The sequence below is a fragment of the Sorex fumeus genome, unplaced genomic scaffold (assembly GCF_029834395.1).
Source record: "Sorex fumeus unplaced genomic scaffold, SorFum_2.1 ptg000047l, whole genome shotgun sequence".
Classification (NCBI taxonomy): domain Eukaryota; kingdom Metazoa; phylum Chordata; class Mammalia; order Eulipotyphla; family Soricidae; genus Sorex; species Sorex fumeus.
The window spans coordinates 41,793,814-41,820,397 of NW_026606104.1; the positions used below are offsets into that span (position 1 = coordinate 41,793,814).

At 43.1% G+C, this 26,584-nt stretch overlaps 1 protein-coding gene across 1 annotated transcript in view; it reads left to right on the forward strand.

Annotated features, from left to right (window-relative positions):
• MACO1 (macoilin 1) overlaps positions 1-21,574 on the forward strand; it is a 71,891-nt gene extending 50,317 nt beyond the window's left edge. Inside the window, exons 7-11 of the mRNA XM_056123277.1 lie at positions 8,367-8,525; positions 10,234-10,416; positions 13,761-13,881; positions 15,920-16,094; positions 20,420-21,574. Coding sequence (XP_055979252.1) covers positions 8,367-8,525; positions 10,234-10,416; positions 13,761-13,881; positions 15,920-16,094; positions 20,420-20,622 — 841 coding nt within the window. The 3' untranslated portion in view covers positions 20,623-21,574. The remainder of the gene's footprint in view (positions 1-8,366; positions 8,526-10,233; positions 10,417-13,760; positions 13,882-15,919; positions 16,095-20,419) is intronic.
• Positions 21,575-26,584: the final 5,010 nt, after the last annotated feature.

Sequence of the window (26,584 nt, forward strand, 5' to 3'; positions counted from 1 at the left end):
AACAAAATGGCTAATGAAAAAAAATTTTTTAAGGTTCAGTTACAGAAAATTTTGGGGTTTTTTGGGGGGGGTCTACCCCTGGTGGTGCTCAGGTGTTACTCCTGGCTCTGAGTTCGCTCCTGGCAGTGCTCAGGGGAGCATACGGGCTGCTGAGGATGAAACCTATGTTGGCCTTGTACAAAGCAGACACCCTGCCCGCTGCAGTATCACTAAGGCCCAGTGAAAGAAAATCTGTGAAAGTTGCTCTCTCTCACAATTCTTTTAATAAAGACATTGCCTGAGGAGCCTTTTGTATTGTTTTCACTTGTTGAGCTTTGTGGGCGTCTACACAACTTTCTCATCAAATTTGCTGTGTCTCTACGAGGCTGTTAGTACTGTGAAATTCAGAGGAGTCTCTGTGGGGCTGGGATGATTCAGAGGCCTGGTGTCTCTTTGAGATAATTGTGGAGCTGTGCCATTTATATGCTGGAGGATGTGTGTGTGTGTGTGTGTGGGGGGGGGGGGGTCTCAGGGCCTGTTGATAAGGCTGGGAATACCCAGTCCCAGAGTTCTTAGCCCAGACACCAGTCTACCTGGGACAGTTCAGCGGCTTGGCATTACTTCAAAATTAGTTGAACATTTTAAAGTACTTTTGGTACAAGTTTTCGAACCTAATCAATGTGCCTTATTTAAGAACCTTGCTAAAATACTACTTATTGGCACTCAGAGCTTTATTTTTGAAGGGAAATTACTTCATATTTTCTAACTGACCTGTTGGTTGAAAGCCTCTAGAATTCCTTTTCTGTCGCTGTTTGCTCTCTTTAATGAAAATGAATGTGTTTGCCTTTTGGGTTTGACAGATTAGCGAGTGGAAACATAAGGTACACTGTAATATGGTTTCACTTAGTCACCATTCTTGTTCCTGGTAAGCAGTTGTAGCCACATTGAGACTCAGTAGTCAGCTTTTTTTTTTTTTTAATCATTTCTAAAGCTGTAGTTTATAAAATTTACTGAAGCAGCCTGGAGTTAGTGTAGGCCTCAAGATGAAATACATTTGGGGCTGGAGCCATAGTACAGCAGGGAAGGTGCACATGACCATCCCGAGTTCAATTCCTGGCATCTCATATGGTCCCTTGAACACAGTAGGAATAATTCCTGAGTGCAGAGCCAGGAGTAGTAACCCCTGAGCTTTGCTAGGAGTGCTTCCCACCCCTCATCTCTCAAAAAAAGATGAAATATATTTACATTTTGTGGGGAGGGGTAGGCCCAGACGCCACTCCTGGTCAGAATTAGCCACTGGGCTGGCAATTCAACCTGAGGGCCTTAGTACATTCATATCCTTGGGCACCGTGTGCCAGGGATTACCCAAGCTACCCAGCATGCTAGGGTCCTCCAGGGCTATTCCCAGCAATAGTCAGGGGACAATGTAGTATAATGGGGCTGACTGCATGCACCTAATCTCTATGCTATCTCTCTGGCCCTACACTCACATTTTCATATGAAAGATCTGTGCATCCATCCTCTTGGTGCGAATGACCTAAAAAGGGGAGGGGAAGAGTTGTTGGAGATGGTAAATGATATTTCTTCTTCTGGGGACCAAGCTTTGATTAATGAGTTCAGCTCTCCACTTCGACAGCTGTGTGGTCTGTAAACAAGTCTTGTCTTGTATGATTAATGTGTACCAGGGGATCTCCTAATGGAATTAGGTACTTACCAAGATGAAGCAGTTGCTCTTCATTCATTCTTTTCATGTGCACCTGCCCTCTTGATAAGCAAAAACTCATTTACTCCTGTCTCCTTCAGTCATTATTTAAATATCTGACACCTGCTGTATAAAAGTTGTTTCCAGAGCCTTGTAAGTCGTAACATTGGTCCTGTTCTATTCTAAGAACTGAGAGGTGGACACAGACTCAGGGACCACACTAGTCTATAACTATTGGAAGAAACTCTGAAAATAATCCCAGCTTCTAATCTTTAGCACAGTTAGTTCCTGGTTGAACTTAGTTGCCTTTTTATAAATAAGATGCATGCACAGGCAAAGATTAAAAATCAGAACAAAATAAAAAGCAACAGTGTAGTAGTTTAGTGTGCCAGATAAGAAGCACCAGGGCTTTCGAATTTCAGAAGGAAAGGGTACTTCAGACCCATGGTCAGTGCTTCATGTTGGAGAGTTTAGTTCATTTTATTCTTTCTTGTTCGTTTTGGGGCTTCACCTGACTGTGCTCTGCACCCAGGGATCGCTCCTGGCGGTGCTTGGGGGATTTTATGTGGGGCCAGGGAACAAAACCTGCTCAGCCACATGCTAACCAAGCATCCTAGTACTGTACTAGTACTTTGGCCCCTTTTCTGTTAACTGAGGAATGGAGGAAATTTGAAAACTGAAGGCCATTCCTCCTGGAGGAATAGTATAATTAAAAGGAGAAAATGTCTAAAAAATAAAATAGTGGGTCATTTTGTCAGGTGTGACAGGTTATAGAAACCCATTTTTTCCAGTTACTTTGACTATACTTTGGAGATGATCTTCTGAAATCTCTCTGTGTCTCTGTCTCTGTCTCTCTCTCTGTCTCTGTCTCTGTCTCTCTCTCTCTCTCTGTCTCTCTCTCTCTCTTTCTCATATTTTTGGGCCACCCCAGCAATACTCAGAGGTTACTCCTGGGTCTGCTCCTTGCTATTGCTGTACTCTCTCTTCAGCCCCCTGAAACCTCTTTTCTTATAAAGCACTTATAAAAACCTCTTTTCTTATATAGCTAAATTGTAATCTCCATACATTGTCATGCAAGGCCTGCAGCATCTTGATCACTGCTGACTCTAGAATTTAGAGAGAGAGAATCAGCTGAAACTTTTTTTTTAATTGAATCACTGTGAGCTACAGTTACAAAACTTCCATGTTTGAGTTTCAATCATACAATGATCGAACACCCATCCCTCCACCAATGTACATTTTCCACCACCAGTGTCCCCAGTATCCCTCCGCCTGCCCCCATCCAACACCTCCCCCTTCCTCTATGGCAGACAGTTTCCCTCTTACTCTCTCTACTTATGGGCATTATGATTTGCAGTAAAGATAATAAAAGGACATCATGTTTGCAGCTGAAGCTTCTTATCTTCCTGATGGGCCATGAGTTCAAGACAGCTCCCATAGCGATACACAGGTGGTTTTCAGGAGTAGTAATGATGCATATCACTGTATCACTGTCTTCCTGTTGTTCTTCGATTGCCTCGAGCATACCCCAGTAACATCTTCTTCGTCCTAGCCCTGAGATTTCAAAAGCTGCCACATTCGAGGCTCTTTCAGGGTCAGGAGAATGAGACCCATAATTGTTACTGGTTTTTGGCATATTGAATACACCATGAGGAGTTGCCAGACTCTGCCGTGTGGGCAGGATACTTTTGGTAGCTTGCCAGGTTCTCCAGAGTAAGAACTAGATGATAAGATGTCCGGGAGCAGGGTTTTGTAGTCTCTGGGTCTTGGCCGTTGATGGGATTACAAGGCGCCAGGGGAAGTTGGTGGGTGTAACACCTACATACTGGAAGATGGAGGATCTGGGTGAAGGAGGCCCCAGTCCCAGTCTGAGCAGGCTTGGAAATCTACGCCCTGGGTCCCGCACACCTGGGTTCCTCGACTGGTTCCTTCATGCATGAGGCTCGTCCGAATGTGTGGAGAGTGGTCTTAAGCATGGCTGTGGCTGGAACCGGAGGTCTTCAGCTGCCGGGGCTCTGCTCGTGGTGGGGAGGGAAACTCAAACCCACCCTCCTCCAAGGGGCCTCCAAGGGGCCCCGGTGAGGTCAGTAATGATGCGTGACTCAGAGTATTTGGGGTGCCTAAATCATCACTTGGTGAAGTCCTGAAGGGCTTGCATACTGCCCAGTGCCTTATATTTCCTATGCTGTAAAGCCTTCAGTTTTGTAAATCCATGAAGTTTTTGGCAGTACCCATTGGAGAATTTAAAACTTTCAAGTGAAGTCATTCACTATAATCTATAATTTAAGTAATTCACAAAAGATAATGATTACTACATCTTTAGATATTATCTCCTTACCTTTTTAGATACTTTAGAATATCCCTTTAAACTAAAAGCTGACACTTGAATGCTGTATTTTTGTTTTATTACCAGGTATGCTTCAGGATACAGATATGTTTCCTACTTAACTTCCTAAGACGAATATGTGAACTTTTCTTGTTTTTGGTTTTGGGACTATACCTGCCATTACTTAGGGCTTATTCATGGCTCTGCACTCAGGGATCACTCCTGGTGGTGCTGGGGGGCCTTATGGGGTGCTGGGGTTTGAACCCAGGTCTGCCATGTGCCCTACTTAACTATACAATCTCTCTGGCCCTTAAAGCATAAACTTAATTATTTGAAGGTGAATGGAGTTGTGTGTGTGTGTGTGTGTGTGTGTAGGGGGGAATCCCACATGCAGCGATGATGAGGGATATGTGGTACTGGGATTTGAACCAGTGTCTTGGTTGCAACCTCATGTTAGGCAAGTGCCTGAACCTTTGTACCATCTCTTAGATCCTTGAGTTTAATTCTTTTTGTAGTTAGATTACCCTCTGTTAAATTTTTTTCTCTTAAAAATTAAGGGCCGGAGAGATAGTAATTGGGCAGGCCTCTTAGATACAACGAACTCAGGTTCAAGCCTTGACACCTCGTCTGGTCCCTTGAATACCACCAGGAGTGATCCCTGAGTTCACAGCCAGGAGTAACTCCCAAGCACTGCTGCATATGGCCCCAAACAAATAAAAGTTAAATATAAAATTTTTAAAATTTACTATTTAAGTATAACTGTGGTGCTCAGAAGCTGCTCCTGGCTCTGTGCTCAGGGGTGTCCTGTGGCAGTGCTTGGGAGATCATATATGGAGTGAGGGGTTTGAACTGGGGTTGACTACATGAAAGGAAAACACTTTACCTCCTGTACTGTCCCTCTCTCTGGCCTGCCACTTTAAAAAATTTACCTGGGTTTGGGAGAGAGCATAGTGTGTAAGGTATTTGCCTTGCATACAAGTTGGTCTGAGTTTGTTTGTTCTTAGGGATAACTTCGATTGAGACTCAAGGAACCATTTGGGGTTCGGGGGGTTTGGGGGTGGTCATACTTGGCTGTGTTCAGGGCTTACTCCTGGCTCTGCACTCAGGAATCACTCCTGGTGAGTTTCAAAGGACCCTTTGTAGTGCCAGGGGTCATACTCCATTTGACTGCATGCAAGGCAAGGCTCAACCCACTGTACTATCTCTCTGGCCCAGAAAATTAGCTATTTTAAATTTTAAAAGGTAGAAAAGTAAATAAGTGCTAAGTTATTAAGATCTGGCCTCTGGGATTTAATTCTTTCATCCCCACTATGGCACATGCTTTGTCCTAATTGGATGGTTATGTGGAACTTGATTCCTGTGCCTCAGCATATGATGCATCTTAGGTTGCTAATCAGAAGATCAGCAGCCATTGCTAAGTGTGTCAGGTCTAGAAATCCTAGACCAAACTGGAAGGAACTTTAGAATCACTAGCTTCCGATGGAGAAACTGAGTCCTGGCAGGGTGCGTAGTGGGCCAGAGCTCTTGAGTCTGGAATCTTGATCACAAACACCAATAACTGAGTCATGCTAATCATCATTAAATTCACCCCTTTGACTAAAAACAACAATCAGAAATTGTGAAATTAACTACTGAAGAAAGATAAATTATGTAACATATTTTTAGCCAAACTTTCTGGAGATAGCCTGACAGCATCTATCTGTTTTGGAAAATATTCCTTGGAGTACTTCAGGTGAATTAGTTATGGTCTGGGGGTGGTATATTGCCAGTCTGTAATTGTTTAGAATGTCTCTGGGAGTGGATTCAACTGGAATGAATCTGGCAATTGGGGAAAGTGTGGTTTGATGTTGACTTGTGACCCTTCCTTGGGGAATGAGCTGTGTCAAGAGACCGGACACCAGACATCGCTCTGGAGCACATGGTCTCAAGTCTGTGCTCCCAGGCATAGCAGAACTAGTTCCTGTGCCATGGAAATGTTTTATAACTTTTAGATTTTGAGATCTTGCTAGTTGGCTAATGATAGGTAAAGGAAACAGCTCTTGGTTTTCTTAGGGAGACCAGACAACATTATTAAATGGGTATTAATCAAAGTGTTGGGCCTTGGGGATTTAGTGCTTAATAAAATGTGTATGTGAGGATGTGAGGACTTAGTCCGGTGGGGCTAACAATTCCAAAAAGAGATCAACATTGCCCTCCGGAAATACTGTCTTTCTTAGTATGATGGATTAATGAGATGCAGTGTCTCATTAGAGAAAACTGACTTGCCTGCCTGAAAGTTTGTGTCATGATAGGAAAGGTAACTAAGTCTCATGTGGAAGCTATCCCTGGCATGACCGTCAGTGCCACTCTTCACAGTCTCTCATCTTCCAGGTTCCTTCTGTCCTTTCTCACTGTCTTCTCAGTACAAGTCTTCTTCAGACTGGCCTGATTGCTGTAGCCCCAGGTACCTTATGGCTATTCTGTCTTTGAGACTGCTTCCCCCCTCATTTAGAATGTCACCTCCTCACTTCCTACTTCTCCAAACCTGGTACGACCTTGTAGGCCAGTTCAGTTCCCCTACTTGCTCTTTAGAACTCAAGTGATTGACAGTCTCATCCAGACCATGCTAGGGATGATGTGTATAGGTTCAGACATATGAGCAGTGAAGTGTGCACTGGGGAGCTAGACTGTATAACCTCAGGCTAGAACTTTTCTGGCTTAGATTTCTTCATCTATAAGAATGGGAATGATAATTAAGCCCAGTCTATAGTTGTGCAATTAAATGAGCTAATACCACTAAGACCTATAAAATAGTGCCAGGCACATAGTTCTTATTAAATATCTGTTACTTTTTCTACCTTGTATTTATAGCTTTTCTTGTGCTATTGTGTAATCATTTAAAATATTTATTGGTCCTAATAAAACTAAGTCCCTCTCATGAGGAAGAAGTTTGAAAGAGACAGAGGTTTTACACTTTATGTTGATCTTTTCAGACTTTCATGTACAAATAATAGATCCTTTATACATATCATGCAGAGCAGATATTATTGTTTTAAAGAAAATAGTTGGGCCTGGGGATGTAGCTCAGTGAGAGAGTGTTTGCCTTATAGGTGTGAGGCCTGGGTTTGATCCCCAGCACCAAAAAAGGAAGAGAAAAATAGAATAGAAGGAATTGAAATGATTATCTTTGGCTCATAGATGGAGTTTTCTGATTCTAAGAGCATGTAATTTGTTCCCTTTTCAGATTGTTGCCAAGTCTAATAAGCTCTCTCCTCTCACAATCACCAGAAGTGTGAATATCATTTAGTGTGGATGCTAGCAATTTTTGGAGTTTGTTCCAGACACTTTTTTCTAGGCCCATGGTGGGAGGGAACCTCTGGTAGTAGATACTGATCTGTCACAGAGGTTGCCAGACTTACTTGATCTATTGCCCTTTTTTCAGGAAGAAAAAAAAAAAAGATTTCCGCCCCACCCCCCACCCCCCCGGAAATCTACCTACTCTGAAAGAAAGCACCTGCATCCAAAACTGCTATGCCCCTTCCCTCACTCTTTTTTGTGCGTGGTGGTTTTATTTTTTGTTTTTGCTTTTTCATTTTTGACTCACATCTGACAGTGGCTAGGGGTTACTCCTGACTGCATTCAGGATTCACTCTTGGTGGTGCTCAGGGGACCATATGGGATGCTGGGATCAAATCCTGGTGAGTGGCTGTGTGTCCAGCAAGCGCGTTACCTTCTGTACTATTCTTTCTGTCCCTGGTTTTATTTTTTAAGTATTTAAAGTATTGCCTGCTTCAGGAAATACTGAACTGTCTTAAAACCTGGTGGGCTGGGAGCCAGTTAGGAACTTACTTCCCTTTCTAGGGGGCATGGGAAACTCATCAGCAGGAAAAGGTCTCCTTACCTATCAGCTACCTTCTCTCTGCTTTCCCTTTCTCCTTTATTAGCAACTTAGATACAAGCACTCAATTCATCTATCAATATTCATAAAATTTGGGACAAAGTCGGAAGGTATCCACTGGTGGGAAGAGATGGAATTCAGGCAGAAGCAATCAACAAAGGGCAAACTGCAGTCATCATCGATGACTCCGAGAGCTTCTGCAGTACTTTGCTGGAGACCTGCGTTCTATCTCCAGCACCTAGCTTCCCCTTATCCATCTCAGCACCACCTGGAGCTACTCCTGAACAAAGTGCTGGAAGTAGCCCCTGAGCACCACTGGATGTGGCCCCAAAAAACAAAAATAGCAAATTGTGTGCTGGAATCCTGGTAATCACGAGAGCTGCCAGAGGAGTCCTCTGATATCTGTTCAGCAGCCCAGGACTTCAGCCAGGCTCTCCCAGTGTCTTTACCTAATAAATATGCTGCATCTCTCCTTCTCTTAGGCTGGAACAAGACATTAAAAAGTTAAAGGCTGACCTGCAAGCCAGCAGGCAAGTGGAACAAGAACTCCGCAGTCAGATCAGCTCCCTCTCAAGCACTGAGCGAGGGATCCGCTCAGAAATGGGCCAGCTCCGGCAGGAGAACGAGCTGCTACAGAACAAGTATGTGTACCTTTCAGGCCTTTGTCGTGAGCCAGGTGACCTCACTGTTTCTCCTATTTCCAGGGATTGGAACACAAGATTCACAGTGACAGACCTAGCAGAGGTTGTTTTATTTTGTTTCAGTTTTGTTTTAACTATTTTTTATTGAATCACTGTGAGATAGACCCTTACAGAGCTGCTTATGGTTGGACTTCAGTCATACAGTATTCCAACACCCATCCCTCCACCACTGTACATTTCCCAGCACCAGAGGTTCCTTCCGATCACCCCCCGACCCCCACCCCCTGCCTATTTCAGTGGTAGGTGCCTTTCTCTCTCTTGCAGAGGTTGTTTTTAGTTTTAATACTAGATACGCAGCGTATTATAAAATCTGTTTATATTCACATTACTTAGAAATAGTTTAGTATACTATTTTGTTTTTTCTCATTTAATACTACTCAGCTAAAAATAGAGCTTTTGAGTTAATAGTAATACTTCTAACACAGAATTTTTTTTATAAATGTAAGTAAAAATTACATTTTTAAACTGTAATCAAGACAGTGTTACCACTATTTGAAATCTTGCTCTTTTTAGTGAAAGTTTCCATTCCGTAGGAATTATACACTGCTTACTTGATTTCTGGAACTGAAAGTTGAGACTGACCTTTGATTTTATTTGAAGAAGTAGTCAAAAACAAGAAGTCTTCTCTCTTTTTTTTATGCTGTTAAGTCATTCTGGAATTACTTGACTTGTAATAAAAGTAAAGGTAAAGGTAAAGGCCCTCCTGTTGATCATCGATTTGCTCGAGCGGGCCCAGTAACGTCTCCATTGGAGACTTTGTTGTTACTGTGTTTGGTATATCGAATACATCACGGGGAGCTTGCCAGGCTCTGCCGTGCGGGCGAGATACTCTCGGTAGCTTGCCGGGCTCTCTGAGAGGGGCGGAGGAATCGAACACGGGTCGGACTGGCTGGCTGCGTGCAAGGCAAACGCCCTACCACTGTGCTATAAGTGTGGATTTGTGCTTTTTTAAATTTTTTTTGTAAATCCTCTCTGAGCAGTGTGTGTTTGTGGTAGCATTCTGTGCTTTCCCCGTCAGAAGAGGATTTCTTTGACGTTTTTTAAGGAATATAACTCAAAAGCAAGAGCATTATAGAAAAATAATCTCACCAATCCTTCTTACCTGTGTGATGATTCTAGCATTGATGCTTAGAGAACATCTCATATTTTAAAAATGTAGCAGGATAAATTTGCCTTATACTGATGTGGAAAGCTGGAGTAGTGGTAGAAAAATGAAATTTCTGTTTGAAATTAAGACATACTGACTCCAACTATCTGATACTCTCACAAACATCTCACAGTTGTAAAGAAAAGGCTGCAGCATTTAATTGTATTGAGACTAAAAAATACAATTTTTAGTATTTTTCCCCCTTCACCCTTCATATAAGTTCCAGGGCCATTGGTTGCATCTGTGGTTTACTGGTCGGATTCAAGTTCTCTCAGGATGCTTTGGCACTAAAATTAGTTCTGCAATTATCTTCCCTTCTGATTAGCATTGCTTTAACCTACTGTGGATTACCTTTTGTGAATCATTTGTTTTCTTAGATACCCTTCAAGATTATATTTATGATTTGCTGTTCTAGCTTCCTGTTGGTAGGAATCCTGGTTTCCCCAAAGGTGTCTAGTGGGCATTTCTAATGAAGACTTTATGACAATCATTTTCATATAGATTGCATAATGCTGTGCAAATGAAGCAAAAAGACAAACAGAACATCAGTCAGTTGGAGAAAAAACTAAAAGCTGAACAGGAAGCTCGAAGTTTTGTAGAAAAACAGTTAATGGAGGAGAAAAAAAGGAAGAAGTTAGAAGAAGCTACTGCCGCCCGGGCTGTTGCGTTTGCTGCTGCATCTAGGTATGTCCTTGCCACCTGCATTTGCTGCTGCATCTAGGTATGTCCTTGCCACCTGCTTATTCCAGGATTGACTTTCCTTGTACCAAGACACACATGGGACATTTGATTCCTTGGACAGGATTGAAAATACTGCAGTTCTGCACAGATGGATTGCTTTTAAATAAAGTTTTATTAACTAGTTCAAACCCCCTCCAGTGGAAGCTTGAACTCTGTTAGAACAACTTCATCCTTCAGTGATCTCATCATCTAAAGTGAGATTAGGGAATTACTGTCTGTGGACAAAGTGCTTCAGGTAAAGGGTTTCAGTCACTTTCTATATAAGACTGAGGATTACAACTCTTTTTGAGAGCGATTCCTTGAAATTTTGTTCCCTTTATAGAACTGTCATTACTTTTTATTGTTGGGTGTGTCTGTCTGTGGGAGGTTTTTTTTGGTTTGTTTTGAAGGGGGTGTTTCGGGGCCACACCTGATGATGCTCATGGATATACACACCTGTTGTATACTCTGAGGTAACTCCTGGGAGTGCTGGCAGTGCTTGGAGGACCAAGCGTAGGAGGCAGTAAACTGGTCCTCCGACACACAAAGCAGTGCTCATCACCCTTTTGAGTTATTTCTCTTGCCCTGTTAAAGAGGTGTTTTTTTTTTTTAACTTAAATATAGGTAAAATCCTGGTTCGCTCAGGACTGTGTAACTACTGCCTGCTCATGTTTTTGTTAAATGTCAGAAAGATGACAGATGAGCAGGAAAAGGATGAAAAATAAATAGTTGCTATTAGTATCATTGAATTTTTGGAGTGATGAAAAGTGGACTGTTTCTCCACCAGTGAAAAGTAGGCAAGTACTATTTGGTTTTTGGCATTTAAAAGTTTTTTAAATTTCTACTTCAGTTTTTCCTTTCATTTTTTTTTTTAAGCGAAGCATATATTAGATATGATAGGAGAGAAAGAGAACACAGACTTCTTCAGAGCAGACATAAGCAAAGAGACAGACACGCAAATAAGATATGTGTTCAAGGGAGAACATAGACTTGAAGAGCAGGCCTCTTCCCCAGCCCCCCCCTTTTCTTTTGTTTTTTGTTTTTTGTTTTGTCATACCTGACTGTTCACGATTTACTCCTGGCAGTGCTTGGAGGACCATATGTGCCAGGGGTTGGTCAAACCAGGGCCAGTTGTGGGTGCAAAGCCCCTTCTTTCTTTTCTTTTCTTTTCTTTCTTTCATTTTTTTTTTTAATTACATCTCCATGGTAAGGTAACTTTGGAGTTTACAGACACAGAGTGAGGGTCACTGTCACTGTCCTCCCGTTCATCAATTTGCTCGAGCGGGCCCAGTAACGTCTCCATTGGAGACTTTGTTGTTACTGTGTTTGGCATATCGAATACATCACGGGTGGCTTACCAGGCTCTGCCGTGCGGGCGAGATACTCTCGGTAGCTTCCCGAGCTCTCCGAGAGGGGCAGAGGAATCGAACTTGGGTCGGCCATGTTGGCTGCATGCAAGGAAAATGCCCTACTGCTGTGCTATTGCTCCAGCCCAGAGTGAGGGTAAATTATTATAATTTGTTTCATTTTAAAGTTTCCTGATTTATTATTTTGTGATCTAATCTGTGGGCTGGGGAATGCCACTCAGTGGTAAGACCCAGCACTATAAAACAAGCCAAAAAACATAAAAATTCTATTGTAATTCTTTCTTGCTTTGACTTTTTTTGTATTTGTCATTTCAGTAATTTTTAGGTTTGGCATGGCATGATTATTGAGAAACGTTTCACCTTTTAGAAATTAATAGAGAGAACTCCTCCCCTGTGTGATTCTGCCTTCCCCCAGCAGATTCTAAACCATAAATGGCTGAACTCACTTGGACCACCAGCATCTATATATATATATATATATATATATATGCTCATATTACCCTGTACTCGCCCTTCTAGGATGTAAGGATTATAGTTTATTTATTTGTAAAGCATTAAAGGAATTTCTGAACCCTACTTGCAGATTTTCCATAACAGTCATCTAGTGTAGTTTGTGCTGTCCCTAATCCTTCCACTATCCACCCTTTTTTAAAAAACACATATGGCAGATTATTAACCACATTATTGAGTGTCTCCTGTGACTGAGAGTCAGCAAATTAGTTTTAGCATCTACCCTGAATCTTACCCTTCGCTTCCATTTAAGCTTGTTTGTTTTGATCTTATCCTTGGATGATCCCTGTTTGTCATCACTTATGTAGAAGCTCTTTTTATTTTTAAGTAACTTCCCCCCACCCTCAAATTTTATTTTATTAAAGCACCGTGAGTTACAAAGTTATTCATAGTTAGGTTTTTGACATAAAGTGTTCCATCACTGATCCCGCCGTTTAAGTTTGAGTCTCATTATTTTTAACTTGTAAGTCCCTCACTAGACCTTCCTTTTTGGTAGGCAAAGGACATCAATGTGCTCCAGTAGGTTTTTTCTGAAACCTAAATAATTAACTTTAGACTAACCCATTGCTGTCATCTTCTTTTAGTTTGTCCTAACCATAGTCTTGAAGCAGCCTACCATGGCACCCTACATTTTTTTTCTTACTCCAAGTATGTGACAATTTACAATGCATAGCCCTTCAAAATTGGGTGAGTGGGTGGGTGAGGGGTATCTTTATATTTTTGATGGGGGGCTTCATGTGATGCTCAGAAGGTCCAGGGACCCCAGTGGAGATTCCCAGCCATTGGTGCAGACCATTGGTTCAGCACAAAGTCTCAAAGATAAGATGCTGCTCAGGGTCCATGTGATGCTGGGAATCAAAACCAGGCATGCATCCTCAACCACTGTACTGCTGCTTAGCTCCCCAAACCTCAGTTCTTATCCCAGTTCTTTAACCTACAAACATGTGACCTTGATATCTCTCTAGTCTGTTTTCTATCTGGAAAACAGGATCATATGTCCAATATACTTTTTTCTCTTTTTTTGTGGGGAGAGGGGTGATATTGGACCATACTCTGCTGAACTCAGGACTTACTCTTGCTTTGAGCTTGTAGATCACTCCTGGCAGTGCTCGGGGGACCACATGGAATACTGGGGATCAAACCTGAGTCAGGCGCATGAGAGGCAAATGCTCTACTTACTGTACTAGCTCTCCAGCTCCCTACCCTATGATCTTAAAGGAGAGATATCAGTAGAGTACCTAGCTTGGTACCTGGCTCATATTAGACACCTAATTAATAAGATTATTTTAGATCATCGTTGTAGAGTTTAGAGAACAGAAGGAATGAGAAGACGGAGTAAAAAACTAAAACCCAGCTGACACAGGAATTGAAGAGAAATACTAGTCCAGCAATATAAAAATCCCTTTCTGTCCTTCTCTTCCTTTCCAACAGGGGAGAGTGTACTGAAACCTTGCGGAATCGGATCAGAGAATTAGAAGCAGAGGGCAAGAAGCTCACAATGGACATGAAGGTGAAAGAAGATCAGATCAGAGACCTAGAAGTGAAAGTTCAGGTAGGTGGGAATAAAAGACTCTTACAACTGAATCTCTTGCCTACATTAGGTTTGTGCGCTATCTGCATGGAGCTGGTGCCATTTGGTGTGTCTCTAGCTTTGTGCTTTGGAGCAGCGCACGATAAGGAAAACTGCCATTTCTATAGAGTAGGTAGCTTGTAGTGGCTCGGGGGTGCTATGTCTACTTAAGTACTTGACTTTGGCTGTTCAAGGAGATATTTAAAACTAATGCTATGTATTTCAAGGTTACAGTGATTTAACCATGTGGAACAGACAGATTAAAAAAAAATTATTGGTCAGTAGAATAGAATAGATGACCTAGAGACAGATCCTGAAGTGTGTAGTAAAGCAGACAACAGATAAAGATGGGAACAAATTTGCAAAAGTTTTGCATCTCTGCCTGTACTGAAAATGTGAACATGTGGGCCAAGCCTAAGGACAGTGGGGAGGGTGCTTGCCTTGCACGCGACAGACCAGGATTTGATCTGTTTGATTTCTAGCATCCCATATGGTCCCCCAGGTGCCCCCAGCAATAATTCCTGAGTGCAGAGCCAGGAGTAATCCCTGAGCATCACCTGGTGTGACAACCCCTCCAAAAAATAAAAGCCCAAACAATAAATAAAGAAATTTTAGGGGGAAAATGTAAACATCCTAATTATAAAGTACATAATATAAATTGCATTAGAAAAATGCAAACATGATAAACAATTAATTCATTATTTGAGTATGGCATCCTGCAGAATAAAGCTTATTAAAATATCCAGTAATGGTTGTCTTGCATGCAGACAACTCCCATTCTCTCCCTGACACAACATATTGTTCCCTGAGCACAGTCAGGAGTAAACACTGAGCACAGAGCCACAGGTTTGGCCTAACAACCCCCACAAAGGAAAAAGGAACCTGGTAAAGCAACCGATAGCTGTGTGTGTGTGTATGTTTGCATATACAACACCCAAATGTTACATAGTTTTTTATTTTGGGGCCACTCCTGGCATTGCTCAAGGGACCATATGGGGTACCCTACCCACTTCGCTGTATTTCGCTCTGGCCCCCTAAATTTATCTTTTTGTTGTGGTATTTTGGGCCATACCCAGAAATATTTGAGGACTGCACACAGCTTCTTTGCTAAGGGAACCACATGGTACTGGGTTCAGACCTGGGGTTCCAGCATTAGAAATATACACTCCTGCCCTTTCAGCTACCTCCCTGACCCCTGAATGTTTCTGAAGAGAAATGTATTTCTTACTGCAAATAATGTTAAAGTATATTAAAGTTTGAAAAAGAAAAAGAAAACCTCACAATCCCAACACCATGGAAAAAATTGTTTGTGTTCTTAATCATAACTAAAATCATACTGTCCTTTTTGTATGCTTTAGTATTGTTTTAGGCCTACACCCAGTACTGCTCAGGAGTTGCTCCAGGTGGTGCTCCAAGGCCCTTGTCAGGCCAGGGACCAAATCTGAGATGCTTGTATGAAAATCATGTACTTGCTCTTTGAGCTCCCGCCCTGGCCCTGTGTAGCAGCAAGAAAGTTTTTTGTGGTTCTGGGTTAGGCTTATAGTAAAGAAAGTGTTTTGGGGGCTTTGGTTTTTGTTATGTTTTGTTTTGGTCTTAGAGCCATACCTGACTATGCTTAGAACTTATTACAGGCTCTGTACTCGCAGATCAGTCCTGAAAGAGTTCAGGGGACCACTTGGGGTGACAGGGATTAAATTTGGGTCAGCTGCATGCAAAGCAAGTGCCTTACCAATTGTATTATCTTCCAGCTCCAAGAAAGTGTTTTATTTGGAGAAAGAGTCCATTGTCATCTCTATAGAGTCTTAATAAAGCCAATTTATCTGTTATGTGTTTTTGTATGTGCAGATCATCATGTAAATATATTTTGTACTTGCTATAAATAATACAAGTTCTAAATCTATGAAACAGCAGGATTCTTTGTTCTGTGACTAGTCAATTATAGTAAAAATTTGTGATTTCAGACTGATTTATAAACATTCATATCAAACTATCTTATAACATACTTTGGTCATATTGATAGGAACTTCGGAAGTATAAGGAAAATGAGAAGGATACCGAAGTGTTAATGTCAGCCCTCTCAGCCATGCAAGATAAAACACAGCATCTGGAGAACAGCCTGAGCGCAGAGACAAGAATCAAACTGGACCTGTTCTCTGCACTGGGGGATGCAAAGCGACAGCTCGAAATTGCCCAAGGTAGGAAAATAGAGGGTCCCAGTTGTGGTATATGTCTGAGAATGAACGGGGATGCAGAGGTAGTTCCTGTAAAACTCAAAACCAAAGACAAAGTTTTCCAATGGTTTATTAAAATTATCAAAGGGGCTGGAGCGATATCACAGTGGGTAGGGCGTTTGCCTTGCATGCAGCTGAGCCAGGTTTGATTCCCAGCATCCCATATGGTCCCCCAAGCACAGCCAGGGATAATTTCTGAGTGCATGAGCTGGAAGTAACCCCTGTGCCACACCGGGTATGACCCAGAAAGCAAAAAAAGCAAAAAAAAAAAAAAAATCAAATGCACTCTTACCAAGGAATGACATGTAGGAATCATCACATTGATTCATTCTGAAGGTACAGTTTGAGATGAGATATCAAATGCAGTGCATACAGAAAACAAGTTCTGAGTTTCTATGCTTAAGGAGGTTGCAGAGTTGAGGAAACAGGACTGCCAAGTCACCAAAGGGTGCTGATGTAACTGTACAGAATCTTCAAGAAGCATAAAGAAACGGCAATTAAGCCAGTCTGGAGAGTTGGAAATGGCCCTTTCTCCAGGGAGTTTATATCCGACCTGGGTTTTGAATGATGAGAAGGGATTAGCCCATTGAAGAAGCAAAGTAGGGGATGGTAAGAGGTAGAGATGTGCCAAGAAGAAGAAAGCTTGATCAAGATGAGCGATGCCAAAAGGGCCCCAGTGTATTCAGAGCTACAGCTGGCTCTGCTTGGCATAGTGAAGGTTGCAAATGAAGACTAACTAAAAGGAGGCAGGCTATTCTTTCCGCATATATTTACTGGGACCTTCTATGTGCCAGCCACTGAGAGAATCTCTGAGGTGATAGACAAATTCATAAAATGTCGGGTGGTTAGAGATGCAGTGAAACTGATAAAGCAATGGCAAGGAAGGCTGTGTGCATTGTGTGGGTTGGGCTGGTAGAGTGACATGAATGATACTTTGAAAACATAGCATTTGAGCTGGGACAGAAGGGAAGAGGGTGAGGAGAGCCATTTTATCTGGGAGTTCAGGCTAAGGGACCAAGTGTATGGACAGCCAGGTCTGAGTGACAGGGAGAACCTCAGAGTCAGATGTAGCAGGAGTCTCTCCGCTGAACCTTGTACCCATGGAATGAACTTGGACTTTACTCTTTAAATGGCATGTACATAGTTCAGACAGCTTCTGAACAGAGATATGACATGATCTGATCAAAAGAAATTTGGATTTTGGTCAAGAAATTGATTAGCCACCAATAAATTACTGATGAAATTTTTGTTTTGGGGCCACACATAGCAGTGGTCATGGCTTACTTTTGGCTCTGCATTCAGGATTACTCCTGGTGGGGCTTGGGGCACCATAAATGGTGCTGAAGATTGAACCCAGGTTGACCACATGGCACAGCAAACCTCCTACCCTCTGTACTTTGTGTTCTTTTTTTTTTTTTTTTGAGGCCACACTCAGCGATGCTCAGGGGTACTCCTGGCTCTGGACTCAAGAATTACTCTTGGCAAAGTTTAGGGAACCATATGAGATGCCAGGGATCAAAACCTGGTTCGGTCACATGCAAGGCATTTGCCTTACCTCTGCTCTACTATCGCTCCAGCCCTCTACCTGCTGTACTATTTCTCAGACCCCAAAAGTATTTTTAAAATAGTTCATGTAATAGAAGGAAAGGAATATTTCAGGTTTTACTTCCAGAGTATCCATACTAATTCTGTGCAAGACTTTGATTAGAAGTTAAAGGGGATACAAAATTTAAGAGTATGATTTTTCCCCCTGGTCTTTGGGCCACACCCAGTGATGCTCAGAGCATACTCTTGGCTCTGCACTCACGGATTACTCCTGCCCCCAAAGAGCTAGAGTACATGATTACAAATTGTCTCCTTAGGGGACCATTTGAAGTGCTAGGAATCAAGCCCAGGTCAGCCACATACAAGGCAAGCATCCCACCTTCTGTTCTCTTTAGCCCCAAGATTATGTCTCTTATATTGTCTTTTATAAGATATGTAAGTCCATGGAGGTGGGGGATCAGTTATGACAGTGATACTCACTTTCTGGTGTTGACACTCATAAAGTTACAGAATGCTTCATTTTCAGGTGAGTTACATCTACCAGTATTTATCCATTATAATTTGAAACGGCCAGAGAGATAGTTACAGTGGATACGGTACTTGCCCGGCATTTGGCTGACTGGCACCATTCACCACACACAAACCTCCTTGCCACCAACTCTCACCGGAGTAAACCTTGAGCACAATTGAGCACAGCCGGGTGTAGCCTAGAAAACAACAACAAAAAGGAAACACAAACATGTTTATTTAAAAAGTCATAAACATACTCTTAGCAAATAATATATCCTTTTATTTTGTATAAGGTAAAGGTAAAGGCCCTCCCGTTGTTCATCGATTTGCTCGAGCGGGCCCAGTAACGTCTCCATTGGAGACTTTGTTGTTACTGTGTCTGGCATATCGAATACTCTTGGTAGCTTGCCGGGCTCTCCGGAGGGGCGGAGGAATCGAACTCGGGTCGGCCATGTTGGCTGCGTGCAAGGCAAACGCCCTACTGCTGTGCTAACTTCAAAAAATAGAAAAAAGTAGATTTTTGTTTACTACATAGCAAATTTTTAAACTTTAGACTCAACAAGCTACCCGTGGTAAGCCTGGCAAGCTACTCATAACAAACACAGTAACAACAGAGTCTCACAATGGAGACGTTACTGGGCCGCTCGAGAAAATCGATGAACAACGGCAGGACAGTGACAGTGACAGACTCAACAGAATATATTTAATCCTCATCTGTTTCTATACCCAAATTGTTAAAGACTTTTACATGTCATGTATTTTCTGAAAGATTCGAACTCATGAGGAGAGAAGTGTGAAAAAAGATACTTTGTTATTATGAAGGTAGCTTGACTCTGGACTCCACTACTGTGTTTTTGTTTTGTTTTGGGGTCACACCTGGTGATGCTTAGCGATTACTTCCGGCTCTGCACTCAGGAATCACTCCTGGCAGGGTGCAAGAGACTCAATGGGCTGCTGGGGATCGATCTTGGGTCAGTGCATGCAAGGCAAGCACCTTATCTACTATGCTATCTCTCTGGCACCTGTTACTGAGTTTTGAGAATTGCTACACCTAGGGTAAAAGAGGTAGAAAGGTCTGTTGCTAGTGGTCAAGGCAGAGAATTTGAAAAACCACAGGAAAAATCAGGGGTGGCTTCATGAAGGTTGGGGAACCTTTCTCAGCTGTTAGTGCAGGGAGAGCAAGGGAAGCACCAATAGGGAAGTGGCAGGTAGGAGCCAGTTGGACCTAGAAACTAAATATCATGGGGAGGGTGTGCCTGAGGCTGAGAATGTTAAAATCACAGCCAAGTGCAGGCTGAGGGACACTGCCAAGAGTCCGGGCGAGCAGTGTTAAGTCAGTAAGAACCCCAGTGCGACAGCCAGAGTCCCATTTGCTGGGAGAGAACCTTAGGAGAGTGAATTGCCGTGATTGATCCTGGGGCCTCAGTTCTGTATTTCTTGGTTTGACGCTTGGGGTAGGTATGCTCCCAGAAAAGCACTTCTGCTGGGGCTAGGAAGATCGTTCCACAGACTGACTGCATGATTTTTATGCAGAAGGCCTGGATTTAACTCCAATATAGCATGGTCCCCTAATACCCGGAATGATTCCCAAACACTGCCAAATGTGACCCAAACACCGACGACAACCAAAAGTATTACGGCTCAAGAAGTGAAGCCATAGTTCAAAATCAGTGGGCCAGAGAGATTTGGTATGAGTGTTCAGGCACTTCGCTTACCTGCAGCTGATCCTGATTTGATCTCCAGTACTGCGTATGATCCCCTGAGCACTGTCAGATGAAAACCCCATCACGCGTTCCCCCCCCCCACACACACACACACACAAATACCAAACAAATGAGCACCCTCTCAAGACTGCTGTAGGTGACTTCTATGCGCAAAGCATGGCTCCTGGATTTTGACGTCTTTGAATTTCCTCATCCTCATCACACCCACTTAACCAGGGTCCAGATCTGACCTGCTGCCTATTCATATAGCACTCCACTCAATGGTTTTTACCTTTTTAAAAATAAATAAATTTAAAAAAAAAAAAAAAAGCTTTCTAAAGACCAGTATGTGGCTCACAATTCCAAAACAATGTACTGCTTGGCCCTTTTCAGGATAAGTTTGTCTGCCTTAGAAACTGTCAAAGCCGGAGTTTTTTTATTCTGAACAGAGCCCACTTAGGATTGACCCAAGTGGGTATCGTGTTGGGGGACTCCTCCCTTCTTACTAATGGTGGGTCTTTGATCTTTCAGGACAAATTCTTCAGAAAGACCAGGAAATCAAGGACCTAAAACAGAAGATAGCTGAAGTCATGGCCGTCATGCCCAGCATAACATACAGTGCTGCCACCAGCCCCCTGAGCCCCGTTTCCCCCCACTACTCTTCCAAATTTGTGGAGACCAGCCCCTCTGGACTTGATCCCAATGCCTCTGTTTACCAACCTCTGAAGAAATGAAGCCAACTTTGTGTGTAGCCCAACCATTTGGTTACCAAAAGGCATCACAAAGGAACGTCTCTGGCAGTCAAGATAAAAAAGTTTATATTGTATTTGTGGGACTGTATATGTTGTCATTTTTAAAAAGGGGGGGAAGATAACATCCAGGTCTGATTAGAACTGCCCATCAGTTTTTCTTGTAAATTTTTAGAAGACCTCACAGAACTTTGCAGTTTATTTTTCTTGGCCAATACATTAAAACCATTCTTGGATTTCAAGTAGCCAATTTTGCCTTTTATGTATTCTTACAGTTTCCTCTTGAAGAAAAAAAAAAAGTCAGGTCTTTTGCTCCTCAACCCTTTCCGTTGTTTTTTAAATTAGAAAAACCTGCAGATTGGATTCACGTGGGCTTATGATGAAACTTAGTTTTTAGATAAAAAGGATTAAGTAACCTAATACAGCTTTGATTTTATAACTAAAAGAAGATGTGACTGGTATTAGAGAAAACAAAAATCCATATCCCCTCCTAGGACCAGCCAAATTCAAGAGGTGTCATTTAAGCTGAGGGGAGACTCAGGTGATGAGACCAGCTGTGAGGTTGTCACAGAGGTTGTGTTTGCAATGTTCATTTTCCCATCCAGTGTGTTTAGCCCTGAGAAATTGCTAGCAGCAGTCTTGTTCACAGTGCCTTGGGAAAAGACATTTCGAAAGGAAACGATTTTAAACTATTTCCCCCAATACCATCATCTATCTTCTATCTGTTTCAAGCTCACTGCGGATCCTGCTGTAAAACTGGTGGGGAGCTGGGCTGTTGTGACACTAAGGCTCTCCCTTCTGTTTCCTTCAGTAGAAGCATCACAGGGATCTGGACTTGTTTCGAGGATCACACACAGTGAGGGAGCGGGGTGGCGTGTGTGTACGAGAGACTGTAATGATGGCTAATAAAAGCTGCGGTTCTGGGTTTTTTTTTAAATTCATTTCATTTAGCTGTGTTTTTTCACTCTTCTTCATCTTGTGTTTGACTATTTAAAAGAAACTTGACTATTCTTCAGCTCTTGTGCCAAGGAGGTGTTTTGTTTTTGTTTTTTTTTTTAAAGAGTTTTAAACTCAAAGCTGCACAAAGATTTCAGTTCCAGGTGTATATTATACATTGGTAGAAAAGTGTTTGCACTGGCAACTTTTGGAAGTGTTTAAGAATCAGGGTGGGGGTGGGGGGAGGGGCTGGGAAAGGGAGGGACAAAGCGAAATTGTAATTGAAAACTAGAAAAAGAAAATAGATTGGTTTTGCTTTCTTGCCATGGATTCTGGAAAGGTATAGTTCTAAAAATTGGAATATACGTCTCATATAAAGCAAATTAAGTGTAGAACAAAGGAAGTCAGTAAAATAGAAGTATTAAAAAAGACTCATCCTTTTTAATCACAAATCTTATTTTGGGATTTAAAAAAAGAAACTTCTAGCTTTAGCCAGGTGTGCATGTTGCTGCCATTTTGCATTTTTGAATCATCTTGTGTAATTTGTCACCATGAAAGTGTTACCAGAATTGTCATAGTTTTTTTTTTCATCTTTGTGCAAAAACATGAAAAATTGTCACTGACTTTGTTGAGGTTTCCCCCATTCTGCTGCCTTTTGGAATACCATTTTCGTTTTAAAACTTGGTCTTGGCTGCATTTTATTTTTCCTGTGGGGTTCAAAAGAATAAACATTTTCTTACAGATGAAACTAGTTTTCTGCCTTTTTAACTTTTCAAGAGGGCACAACAAGGTAGATTGTTCCATATGGGCCTTGGATTATTGTTCTTATTCTCTTATCAGAGCACCCTGTCAAGTGATATTGCCTCGTGTGGTGGGGAGCAGACACAGAATTTGGGAGGAATCTCCAGCTTCTCGCTGGTTTTAGTTCTAGTCTTCTGACACAATCCCTCTCATTCTCTTTCCCTACCCGCCTTCCTTACTCTGCGCCTCCCTCATCTTTCTGGCATCTGATTAGAAGCAAGGCTGACTTGTTTTCTGGTAAACCCTTCTTAGAAAAGCAAGTTCGGGTTGAGGTTGGAGGATAGTGGATGAGAAAGAGAGCAAATTTCCTTCTAATCATTTTCCAGAATCTTACTGGGGCCACTCTGTGACCAGTATCCTGTTGGGGTTCCTTCCTTTCTGCTACTGAACCTGGACTGACTTCAAGGTAATCACGTCTGCCATCCTTCTTTGTTTCTAGAGTTTGGTCTCATTTCATATTCTGAGAACCAGCTGCCTCCCTTGGCCCCTGTTTTCCTCCCTTGGCCATTGTTACAATTGATTTTGGCTCCTGTTTTGGAAAATTCTACTCTTGGCACCTCAGCCTCTGTCCCTGTTGCTGGATAACTTTCCAGAGTCTTGGGTATTTCGACTCTTGCAGACACACCACATTTAATACCACGAGCTGACTTCCCCTGGGGAAAGCACCATGGCTTGGCTTTTGCCTTCGCCTTTTCTACAGGAAGGATCTGCTTACAGCATTCTCCTTAGCACGTTCTTTTCCACCAGGGGAATCTCCTGTTGTATTTGTTATTTCCGAACTATCTTACAATAGTTCCACAACTTCGTATTTTATCATTTATTACAAGCTGTTAAAGCAGTGTTTGCCATGCTGGCTGGTTAAATATTTACAGAAAAAGAGGGTTCAGTATGTTTTGACTGGCCAAATAACTTTTCTTTATTGATACCGCCCAACTTGACATAAGGAAATAGCTGTTGCGTTTTCATTCTCTCTGATAATCTTCCCAAGAGATTCTCTCTAAAATGAGAAGGAAGAATTTCCCATGACTCCCACCTGAAGGAAGGGCCTTACTCTTTTTCCCCACCTTGCCGGTTTCCCATACTTCCCCAGATACATCAGTCAGACTGGGGCAGGGAGATAGTGCAGGAGGGAAAACACTTCCCCAGGCATCCAGCTAGGCCATGACCCTGGTTTGAATCTCCAGCATCACAGACGGTCCCTGAGCACCACCTGGGGTCACTCCTCAGCACTGCTGGGTGTGTCTCAAAACAAAAATGACTGACATACCACCTTGTGGGGTGAATATTTTTCTTTTTCTTTTTTTTTTTCAAAGTAAAACATTATTTGGAGGTTTTGAAGGAGAGGTGGGAGAGAAAGTGGGAGAATGGGCTTCAAGAAAACCCGGGCTTCTCCAAGGGCAGAGAGAGCCCTTACACACATCCCAACATTAGACCTTAAAGCATGAAAGTACACATCTCAAGAGGGGAGATGCGGGCGACACATGTACTTGGGCACCACAAGCGCTCGGGCACGTGGGTGCAAGCAGCACATAGGTTCGGGCAGCATATGTGTCACATTTCTCATTTCTGACAGCTGCAGTCATTGCTTCTTGAGATGTTCACTCCTGAAGGAATCTGAAGGAAAACCTAACCAGTGATTCGGAACTGTCTCAGGTGGGCCCGAGAAGCTGCTCTATTAGGTTAGTGAAAGGGCCTTTGAGACCCCTCTGCTCCTGGCTTCTCTCCGTGATGGGCACAGCTGAGCTGACTGCTTCCCGGGCGGAGTTGCTCTTAGCCAAGTGCAGTCCTCTGCTGTCTGATGGTTCTGATGTGCTCTGGGCCATGCAAAGCCCTGTGACAGAGGTAAGCACTTCTGATGAGCTTCAGCTTCTAGCCTGCCTCCATCGGTCCCCTGAGTGCCTTTCCCCTCTTCTGAGTGCCATTTCCTCATCTCTCAGACCTGTTATTTCTTGCTGCGTGGCCTTCTTGCACAGGTTGCAGTGGGTGCTAGGTGGAATGACACAAGAGTGCTCTTCAAATTACTCAGAACTTTGCAATACCTGCCAGGAGTCAGCAGGATGGGACCTAGCTAAGAATTTTTGTTCCAGGCTAGCTCTATCTTTCACAGAGCCTGACTCCGGAGTTCTGCTCAAAAGGGTATTTCGGGGGTCAAGGAGATATCTTAAAGGGTGGGGCGAATGTCTGATACACATGAGGTCCCAAGTTTTATCCCCGAATCACTCCATCTTGGCACCACCAGGTGTGGCGCTGGTGGGTCACAGGAACGGAACTGTACATCAAACCATTAGGCCTAATCAGCTGGGTGGTGGCCCTATGCATCCCGAGCACTGTCTGAGGAACCTTTTTCCCTCCGCTCCCCAAGTGTGGTTCATCTCTGCAGGCCAAAAGCAGCAGCAGTCCCTGGGAAAGGCTTTTCTCCAGCCTGACTCTGAATCTGCACTTTAACCCAAATGATTTCGTTGCATATTAGTTGTTGAAGAGACCGAGTGGACTTTCCAACCTGAAGACTAACCACTGTCACCCAGGTCAGAAAGAGTCAACATTCAGTAAGAAAATTCAGAGTGTAAGCTTTCTATATTTTGCTGATTTAATAATTACATATCTGTCAGGGATAATTTCGTCTGTTTTCTTTTTTTTTACAGCTGAAACCCGAGAACCTCTAACAGTGACGTCTGTATAGTTAGGTGCCCAGTATTGATTGAATGGATGGGTTAATTGGCAGATTGGCCGTGTACCTGAAATAGCTTTTGCTGACTGAATCAGACGGAGTGTCTCTGGCAAGTGCTGTACTATTCAGCATGAACGCGACTTCTAGGCAAGGAGGCCCCTCGGAGTGGCAGGTTCCATCTGCCTGTGTCTGGTTTCTGTTGAAGACTTGTTTTCCTTGACAATTTCCCTTACAAAACTCCTGCTTGACTCGGCCAGGTGCAGATTCCCTAACAGCCGGGCACCACTTCCCTGCAGGGAGCTCGTTTGCGGTCTTTCCATCCCTACCCAGTGTGGGGACCCCTGTCAGAGTCGGAGTGGAGATTCTTCCCTTGGAGTTTGGACAGGGATCGACTTAGAAAGCAGTTCCAGGAAGGGATGCATCCCATGCATGCACAAAGGTCTGCTCCCTGATCTGGACCATGCTTTCTCCTCCCTGGCACCTTCTAATGAGTATTTCTGTCTTATTCCAACCTCAGTGTCTGCTTTTCCTTCTTTCTCTGCTTGTACCTGAGGTTCACGTCTTACAGCCTCTCAGGACTTAGGAATCACTTCTGGAATCACCCTCTTGCCATCCCTCTGATTTAGTCTAAGCATCCCGAGCTTTACACAACATGCTGTTTGGAGGCCCGGGCTGGTCGACTCGGGAAGATAAGGTTTGTTTTCCTCATTCCCACTACCAGACCCCATTAGGGTTGAGAGGGACCTTGGTGAGGCAGCTGTAGCCTGTTTGCCCCATCAGCATCTTTAGTTGCTAGAGCAGAGTAGGGGAGGCCGGAGGAGAGGAGAGGGGTGCGGCTGCTTGGCCCTCCCTAAAGCCATCCTTCCCAGCTGCCACCAGAGGGCACATGCCCCCTGAGGCAGAGGCCTTGTTTCACCTCCTTTTGCCAGATCTGCTGGACAGCAGCTCTTCCCCAAAGATGACTTTTTCCCTGACAGTAATTGTTAACATGTATTAGGAATAAGAGATGGAGCTTGAAATTTAAAGGGTGGGTTCTTAAGGTCGTCCTATAAGAATTAAAGATAAGCCTTTTGAAAGCATTGAATGTTCCTTCCAGTCCTCAAGAAATGAAAGGAGGGGGCCAGAGCTATAGCACAGTGATAGAGCGTTTGCCTGGCCTGCGGTCGACCTGGGTTTGATCCCCAGCATCCCATATGGTCCCCGGAGCTCCTTCGGGAGTGATTCCTGAGTGCAGAGCCAGGAATAACCCCTGTGCATCACCGGGTGTGACCCAAAAAGCAAAAAAAAAAAAAAAAAAAAGGAGACTATGGGAGCCCTCCTCCCTCTGTGCACAGCTGGACCTCCAGAACGTCTTGGCATCATGATTCTGTATTCAGAATGATTCCCATCTTCTGTTTATTACTTAGGTTCCAAGATTTTTATGATAAATAGAATATTTGTTTTATAATAATGGTTTTTAAAGACATAGTTTAGGGACAGAGCTATAGTAAAGCAAGTAGGGCAATTGCCTTGTATATGACCAACTGGGGTTTGATCCCCACA